General features: G+C 25.8%; 1 protein-coding gene across 1 annotated transcript in view; it reads left to right on the top strand.

Annotated features, from left to right (window-relative positions):
- Positions 1-8,655: 8,655 nt before the first annotated feature.
- LOC102599497 (uncharacterized) overlaps positions 8,656-10,266 on the top strand; it is a gene marked incomplete at its 3' end in the record, with an annotated part of 2,986 nt that continues 1,375 nt past the window's right edge. The window contains exon 1 of the mRNA XM_015310239.1: positions 8,656-9,417. Coding sequence (XP_015165725.1) covers positions 9,085-9,417 — 333 coding nt within the window. The remainder of the gene's footprint in view (positions 9,418-10,266) is intronic.

Here is a 10,266-nt window from a genome sequence, read left to right as displayed (position 1 = left end):
GCATTGTCCCCCCCCCCCCCCCCCCAAAAAAAAAAAAAAAAAAAAAACACAATAAAGAAAGATAATTAATAAATAAATAAAAAAAGAAAAGCAACCATTTGGTGCATGAATGATTGGTGGAATTTTAATTTTAAAAAATTGGGTTCAATTGATATCAAGTTTAATAAATATTACTCCATTATTTTAATTTATTCATCTAGTTTTCGAAATTAAAAATAAACATTGGGTATATTTTACCTGCCACCGAAAGTACATAAAAATCAATTGTAGAATAAATTCATACAGTATCAGTCACAATCGATACTTTAGTGGTCACATTTGCAAATTGTATATATGGAATCAATTATATGACTTCCAAAACATTATAGTACTATATATTCTATGTTAAAAAAAATTGGTATTCACTCTAATAACTTATCGATATGAACTGTGATGAGATGGTTCATAGTCGGAATTCTTCACTTTTAATTAGATGTTTGAAGTTCGAGCTTTAAGTATAAAGAATATCATGTTGGAAGTGGTGCCTCCAAAATGAGTCTTAAGATATGAGATTTGAATTTAAACGAACTCTGATATGAGAATCGAATAGTAGGTGGAAAAATAGAAAATCACTTCTACAATTTGTGGAAAAATAATTATTAGGCTAACACCCACAAATGGCCACAAACGTGATTCATTTTTCTTTTCTGACCAAAGTTGTCAATTAAAATGGTATAACTTACATAAATCTTTGTATTCAAAGTTGGTATTGAATTAACTTATTTAAAGTAGCTAATAAATATTAAGTACTAAAAAAAATTAGTGTATATAAAAACAATTAAAATGAGTTGAGTTTAATATTTTTTATTTTTGGTCTAAAAATTGTAGAATATATCAATTTTCGACTTGAGTGATCTATGACTCTAATATCTAAAAATAAATGACTTGTTTTATACAAAAGAAAAAAAAAACTACGTTTAACCAATTGACTCACATAATTACTTACATTTTCAAATGGAATAAGCTACTATAACTTTCTTTAACGTCAAAGAAAAATAGAATCATACTTTGGTTCAGAATCTCCATGCTTGTATGTAGGAGAAGCTATTGCCTTCCTTCTAATTGGTTCAAAGAAAAAAAGGAACATATTCTTAATTTGATTGCAATGGCATAAGATACAAACGTAAATGAATATAGATACACGCAAACCAAACGATTGAATCATGTATTAATCCGACCGAAGAAATTTCACCAAAAATAGATGTTTGTTTAAGTAACCTAAAAAATCAAGGAATTGCCTCCGCCATCAATATTTATATCATTTAAATATACATCATATGTACTTAGGGATCGTTTGGTACAAAAACTATCGCATACACTTAACTATGATTACATAATATATATTTTTATCCCAATATACTACTTAACTTTCATTAACTAATATCATTTGGTATAAATAAGGTGTGTTGGTAGTTTTTCCTTAATTTTTAAACCTACAAGCTATGATGAAATAATAAAAAATAGTTTGCTCTTTTTTTTAATAATAAAGAAAAATGGACTTTAATTGAAAATTTTAAAAGCCCCTTAAAAAAGGGGGAAGAGGGGTTGATTTAGGATAGAGGGAGGAATTAAGTCTCTAGGCATACATGAAAGGACAATGACCAATATATATATATTAAATTGAAAAAAATATATTAAAAAAAGGAGACAACGGTCGGTTTGATTTTTAATTTAATACTCATATATTATACGACGATAAATTGATAAGTTTTTTTGCTAGCTATGTATAACATATCCATTGTTACCCTTGTTCTTCTTTTTTGAATTTGAGATCGATAATATGATAAGCTTATATTGATATAGCTTTTTTTAATTTTTAATTTCTAATTTTTAATTTTATTTGACATGAAAATAATACAAAATGATCTTAAATGCAGCAATGAGATTTATATGTAACCAATTCTAATTTATTTAGGATGAATTGTAGTTATTATTGTTATTGTATATAACATAGTTACACCTTAAATTTAGTGCCCTATTTATTACTCCTCCCTCTGTCCCAATTTATATGACTTACTTTCCTTTTTAGTCAGTCCCAAAAAAAATGATATATTTCTATTTTAAGTAACAATTTGCCTATAAAATGTCTTTTTTACCCTTAATGAAATGATTTACAACCACACAAATTTCTATCATTTATTTTGGACCACAAGTTTTAAAAGTCTTTTCATTTTTCTTAAAGTTTGTGCCAAATCAAAGTACATCATATAAAATGGGACGGAGGGAGTAATTATTTTGGGGTGCATGAGCCAAAAGTTGGATTTATTAATCAAAATTGAAGAATAATTTTATATAATCTGGTGTAGTCTTGGAATGTGTGCAGACATATACTATCTACTATCTATTTTACATAATTGTGTGGGGAACGGGGTTAAAATGTCGGCTATAGTTTACTAGAATATTTTGATAAATATTTATTTCTATTTGGTGTTTATATTAATTGATATATATATATATATATATATAAAGAAAAATAAATATTTTTGAGTAATTATCGAAATTGTGTTTCAGAAGCTAAAATAAGATGATATTTTTGCATATAAGCATTTTTGAGACTCGACAAAACACAAATTACTGCTATAAATGATTAAAAGCGTTTTTAAAAATTGATTAAACAAAAAAATGATATTCTTCAAAAGTTTCATTATTTTGGAATAAGCAAATCTTAAAAACTTAATCCCACAAGCTGTTTTGATTATAATAAATATAAACATGAGTTTAAATAAGTCTTTATCAAATATTATATTGGTTTGGTTTTCTTCAAATTTACAGTCTTTTACCTACTCTTTTAACTTTTTTGAAAATTTCAAAAATAATATATTACATATTATTTTATTTTGGTTTTAACTAAATAATGCATGTGAATGCAATTGCAAGAATCCAAATATACAAGATAACCAATATATCATTTTCACATCCTACACATATAATAAATCTTCCCTAGTTGCAACCAAATTGATAAGAGGTGTTTATGGCTTGATTTGAGTAAATTTAATCAACTCGATTTTTATTGATTTTATCGTTTTTCATAAAATAGGTGATATCTGACGATATAATTAAGCAATGTTCATATTTCAACATAAAACTATCAAGCAATTAATCTTTAAAAACATTATTATTTACCAAGATATTTTAATGATAATTGAATATACTATCAACTAAGATAATTTTTTAAATATTGTGACTTTAAATTAGGCATGTGTAATATATCAATGACTTTTAAATCATGTAATTATCTTAATTAAATGTGTCACATGAGAAATATGAAATTAAATATGAAATATTTTAAAATTTTGACATTTTTTTGAAATGGTCAACAAATACGTGAGATATATATTATCTCACCTATTGATATTGTTTGTGAATTTCATGTCAAGATTAATTAGGTGCTTTCTTTGTCCATTTTTATTTATTCATTTGACTTTTGTACGTCTCTTTAAAATAATAATTGATATGAATATTATTATAATATTCATATTAATTAATGTATAGTCTTCGTAGAGGTAGAGTTAGAATTTGAAGTTTATGGATTCAAAATTCTAATTATTGTAGGTTATTAAGTTCTGAATTAATAATTTGCACATAGTCAATAAATTTCTTACTACAAATTCAGTGTTTGAACAAAGTTATTGAATTTGACCGAATCCACAATAAACATATTGGCTCCACCCTTAAGTCTTAAGTCTTGAGATAGTTTAGGCGAATAAGCTTATAAATGTTAAGGGTAAAACATGATTTTTTTTTGTCTTCTCTGGTATGTTATGTTAAAAGTGACAAGTAAAAATAAATGAAAGAAATAACTTGGGACATATATTTTTACTAACGTAGACAAGTAATATGATATAGAGGGAGTTATTGATGATCATTAACGAAAGATATAGCGATAATTTGCTGATTAATTCGTATCACACTTATTAATTACCCATCTAGGATAATTGTTTTTTTTCTTTATTATTAAACATAAACATAAATGATAATTGACATTTAATTTGATGCCTAATAGTGTAGTCCCAAACCTATTATTTTAGCTGTTCTTTTTATTTTTAAGTTGACTTTGGAAATATCCCATAATATAAATGAAGAAAATCATCAAAAGTCTCTCACTAATTAATAATCTATTTAAAGTCCTTTTCCAATAGGAAATGACCCCCATGTTTAATATCGTTTTCTCACGTAGATGTGTTTTTAAAATATATTTTAATTCTATAAAGGTTGATTAAATGCAATATATATTCACCGAAAATTATTTGTATAGTTCAAGAATATTGCATGAGAACATATATTCAGACATTTATCATGTAGATACAGAGTCCCTTTGTTAGGAAGATAATTATTTACTAATATGAAAATTCAAATTTAATCTCGACCAAATACAAGTGTCAAACATCGAATGAAAAAATATTGTCAAACTATTAGTATTTATTTATTTTTATTATATGAGGGTAGGGGGGAAATGATGGAAAAAATTAAATTCAACTATATCGTAGAAACTGTCTCATTTGTTTCCTTCTAATAACTCAAAATTGAGTATAGTACTATTACTTTTCCGTTATAAAATATAATTTATCAATTTTCATGATATTAAATAAAATTAATTAAAGATTATTTTGTTACGAAAATTAATCTAGTAACTTATGGTGCATTAAAACAATTATCGAGTTACCTCCATAAAATTAACCAGATAAAATTAGGAATAATTCTTAGTTTTTTTCTTCTTGTTTTTGTGCATCTATATTTGGCTTATATTGCTTGACGGATTGCAATAGCATGGAAAAGTAAGTTTGCTTTTTGACATATTCAATTGTTAAACGTAAGTGTCAAGGCGCAGTAACGCTGTGACGGAGTCGTAAGTATATTTTTTGAATCTTAAATTATAGATTGGGCTCGAGTCTGAATATGAAATCGTTTTTTTTTTTTTAAATGCTTTATCTTTCAATAAGAAATTTTTCTATGCAAATTTAAATTTAGTCAAACTTCAATATAAATATCAAACACCGAGCGATAAAATCAAAAGAAAAAGTAAGTGTCAAAGGGGGCAATACAACCTAATAAATAAAGCAAGACTCACATTGAAGTTACAATACGTTTTATTTTCTTCTTACGTAGACAATGTACCAATTTTATTTTATTTTTGTTTTTGAAATGGCCAAATTAATGTTAACATACCATAAAACTAAACAAATTTGAGTCGTTTATTTATTTTAAAATTAAGTGCTGGACTTTACCTAAACCACCATCCAATTTTTGTTTGTTCATATCACTCCTTCAATTTTATCCACTAAAATAGAAGAAAAAATAAAACAAAACATTCTACATTTATACAAAACTCGAGGATGTAACATATAATTTATCAATATCCAACCAAAAAAATTCTCCTTACCTACTAATTGTTGCTACCATAAAAATGTTTATTGCCTAAAAAATTAGGAATAAATTATCATGTTTGGTCCTACTAATAAATTCTTATTTTAGTTTTTATGACATATGATTCAATATATTTGATATTTAATTAAATAAATGTGTATCTTTTATCCCTTTATATATAAGAAATATGTTATATTTAGACTATTTAGAACTCTATATTATCCTCAAAATTTGAAATACTCGGTGCAAGATTAATATAACATATGAATAATAAAACGGTGAAATAATTAATAATTTAGATAAACTTGTGAATATTAAAAGTGAAAAAAAATTAAATCAAAAGCGCATATGCGGCGTCAACAATATTATTAACACATTTATTTAATTTTAAAATCAACCCTACAACAAATTGATACAACCAACTTTTGATTTTAAATATGTAACGATAAATAGTAAAATAAAGAGTTAATGACAAAAAGAAAACATCTAAAGTATATATCTTTTTCGTGTTTCATATGTGAATTATTAGGTGTGCGGGGATTTTTTGAACTATTACCAATTATTTATTAAAACACACTTTAACTATTAATTGTTCTATTTTCCTATTTGAAATATCATTGTCGTTAAGGAAGAAAAGGAAAACAATTGATAATTAAGGTGTGTGTGTTTTTATAAATAGATTTAAAAAAATCGTACACCTAATAGTTCAAATATAAAACTAAAGAATTGAAATACTTTAAATATGTTGTTCACTTCGCTATAAAATAAAATATAAAGACAAACGACACATCATATATGAATGTGTAAATAAATTTTAAAGTCTCATCTATATCTCTAATTGCAAAAAAGAAGGAAAATCCAAACAAGTCCATGACACAAGAATCTGGTTAGATTTCATTGAAAGCTCATCTTAAAAAGATTAGGCTAGTAAATAAAAATTAATTTTTGAATTTGTCATGAATGCCATATATTAATTTCATTGAAAACTTATCTTAAAAGGATTAGGTATATTGAAAATTATTTAAAATCCCAAATTCATTAAAAATTATCTTAAAAGGATTAGGTATATTGAAAACTTTCGAATTTTATGTATTAATTTTTTAAAATTAAATATATACATTAACTTATTGGTATATATGTTATAAATTTTCTATTATTGTCCTTGTTTAATACCACCTGAAAAAGTAAAAATCTTTAATAATATTTGATTCTTGAATATGATGTGGCTTTGCAATATATGGTAATTAACAACCATATAGTACTAGTATAAGATTCTTAAATTGACTAGATTTTATGCACATGATTCATTTATTGAAATCTTAAGGGAAATGTCTGAGTAAGTATTCTCTCTGTCCGATATAAATTAATTTATGTTCATTTATTAAAAATTTATTTAAAAACTACTTGATAAGGGTATAATAGTAAAATTATGTAATTTTTTTCCTTAATAGGCCTGATACCTAAAATGGTAACAACTAAATAGGAACGAAGAAAATACTGATTTAAGTTCTTGTTTAGACTATTTTTAAAAACTAAATCAAATTAATTACTTTTAAAAATTTAAATATTTGAAAATTATAATACGAAATAAGATTTTCTCATTTGGTTGAATATTGTGTGGCAATATGTGAGAAGAATTATCATTTAAGTAGCCTTGTAATAAAAAATATTGAGTCACTTGGTCAAATAAACATGTTAAAATTGAATAATTATATTCAGTTGTAATTAAATTTAATTATAAGATGACTTTTTAAAAATTATAAAAATAGGTATATTATTAAAGTTCTCCATGCTTTTATTGTTAAACATTTTTGTTTTTATTTTCTTTAGGACTACTTTTAAATAGAGGAATTTCATTTTAAAGTACTAGTGTAACTTGATATATAAATATACATATTATTAAGCAAGAAATGATTCCTTAAAATTCTACCATTATTCTTTTTTTGTTGGACAAGCGAAAATATTTTCACACAATATTATGTATTTATTTGGGTATTAACATTTAATCAATAAATATAAGACATATGTCTTTCATATATAAATTTATTTATATATACATATTTTAGGGATTGTTTGATAGCTGGATAAGAAACAAATTATTCATGTATTAATTTTTCTGTATAAGCTATACGATGTTTGATAAATCAATATATAGGAAGTTGAAATTCTAACTTTAGACTTCTCATAATATTTACGTCAATAGAGAATTCTCTATCCTATCCAAATATGAAATTATCACTGCAATGTTATATTTAAAAGTTAATTTCTAAATCCCTCTAAAGCTTTCAAGATACCTCAGACAAATATTGTTTATTAAAAAAATTATCACTATAATGTTATTTTTTAAAAATAATTTCTAAATCACTCAAAAGCTTTCAAAGATACCTAATGCAAATAATACCGGGAAGCCAAAAGAAAGTTCAATGTACCTAAAATTATTGTTACTATATTTTATGGTAAAAATATGAGACATGAATCTAGTTAGATTTTCTTGGAAATTCTTATCTTAAATATATTTATATTTTCAAAAATAGTCTCTCTATTTTTACGAGATAATGATAAGTTCCGTATATACTCTATTTTCCACAGACTCCATTGAATAGATTTTCACTATTACAGTTTATAGTTAGCAATGGATATACTTATCTAATCGACACAAGTCATAAGAGAGTTAGGAGTTGTTTCGTGTGAGATATAAAATATAATAATTTAAGGACAAAATGTAAGATTATTTTATCCATATTTGGTTGGAGGTATTAGGTGGTCCTTAAATTATTTATCAAATCATTTTTATCATAGTGATGAGATACGTTATATCATATATATATATGATGAAATAACAAATTCTTGAATAACTTATCCCGAAATAGCTTGATCCCGATTAAATGACCCCTTAGAGTATTGTTGGAAATTGTTATCTTAAAAAAATAATATTTTTATTATATTTACATTTCAAGTAATTGGCAATGGATATACTTGATCCAATTGACTCATTTGTGGTGCATTGATTGAATATTTTTTCCTCTTAATAAGAAATTTATATTTCAAGTCTTAAATATAAAAAAATGTTTTTGACGAATGAACCTTTTACAATGTAAATTTAAATTAATTAATAAAAAAAATATTTATAATTATGTGATAAAAATCTGAATTAGTCAACAACAATGTAAAGGAAACTCATTAATTATAATACCAAAAGAGGAAGAATAGTGTGAGACAAACACTTGAAATTCCACTAGAAATAGGAGACGTTACTTCTTAGGTGTTTTTACAATGCCGGCCTCTCTCTCTCTGTCCTCTATTTCTCTCTCTAGAAAAAACCAGAGTGGTTCTGCATAACTCATAAAACAATTCTTCTTTTTCATGAACTTACAAATTCCCTTTTGATAAACACCTAATTCTCCTTTCTTTTTGATCTCACTATTCAAAGAAACCTCCTTTTTTCTTCATTCTTGTGAATCTTTTTTGTGTTTCTTGAGTACCCTTTTGAGTATTTGTTTGTTTTGTGTCAATCTTTTTTGTGTTTTTTGAGGACCCTTTTGAGTATTTGTTTGATTTGTGTCAATCTTTTTTGTGTTTCTTGAGGACCCTTTTGAGTATTTGTTAGTTTTGTGTGATTTTTTTGTGTTTTTTGAGGACTCTTTTGAGTATTTGTTAGTTTTGTGTGTGGTGTTCAAAGGGATGGTTGTGAAAATGATGAAGTGGAGGCCATGGCCTGAATTAACTTCAAAGAAATTTGAGGCCAAAATCACTGTGAATTGTGTTAAAGGTCTAAACTTTTCTCAAGATTTTCAAAGATTGGTTGTTGAAATCAAGTGGAAAGGCTCAAAGGGTAATTCTTTGACTTTGAGTTCTCTCAAGAGGAAAAGTTTTAAGAAGAGTTTCACAAAGGAAGAGTCTTTGAAGGATGATGGAGTTGTTTATTGGAATGAGGAGTTCCAAAGTCTTTGCAACTTTTCTGTATCCAAAGAGATTGCATTTCATCCTTGGGAGGTTTCTTTTACAGTATTCAATGTGAGATATCTATTGCTATTACCTCTTTTAAGTTTATTGGTTTTGATGTTCTTGTTTGGTTGTTTTTCAGAATTGAATAAAAAGAGATTAAAAATTTGATCTTGGAATATTTTATGAGAAATGAGAACTCAATTTGTTAATCCAATTCATGGGGATTTTAGAGCTACTTTTGTTACTGAGAATTCTGTCCCATCAACAAAATTGTTGAGAATTGATCAGAGGGACTTGACTTTTGGTGTGGAAGCTTGACTTTTTATTGGGGCTATGAATTTGTGTCTATCTTGTCTTGTAGGTGTAAGGAATTAGAAGGGACTAAGCTTTTCTTGATCATTGTCATGTCATGAAACTTGATCATATAGTATAATTTCTTGAATCTCCTAAAAATTAGTAGAATTGTTTTGTTTTTTGTTTGATCACTGTTCTTTAAATCATCCAATCATGAATTTTTGATCAAATAGCATATTTCTTGACAAGGACAACATAGGCACAAGTGGGGTCTGGGGAGGCAGACCTTACCCTACCTTGTGAGGTAGAGAGACGGTTTCCAATAGACCCTAAACTCAAGATATTGAATAATTTTTTGAATCTCTTTAAATTAGTAGAATTCCTTTGTTCTTAGTTTGGTTTGATGATGGAACTCATCACCAAAGCTGTTTTTCTCTTTGAGTTTGATTACAAACTCAAGTGTGAAAAACTTTGGATTAGAAACAAAGTGAATGAATAGTGAATTTCCCCTTGATGTTCTTCCTTTAAACATTATAGTAACCTAATTTTCAATGCATTTTCTGAAAAGTAATTTTTTATTTAGCTTAGATAATGAAGATACTACTATTCTAAACATGCTGTGGT

The sequence above is a fragment of the Solanum tuberosum genome, unplaced genomic scaffold (genome assembly GCF_000226075.1).
Source record: "Solanum tuberosum cultivar DM 1-3 516 R44 unplaced genomic scaffold, SolTub_3.0 scf00131, whole genome shotgun sequence".
NCBI classification, from domain to species: domain Eukaryota; kingdom Viridiplantae; phylum Streptophyta; class Magnoliopsida; order Solanales; family Solanaceae; genus Solanum; species Solanum tuberosum.
Note: the sequence above shows the minus strand (reverse complement) of the source record. Positions and strands in the feature narration are given on the sequence as shown.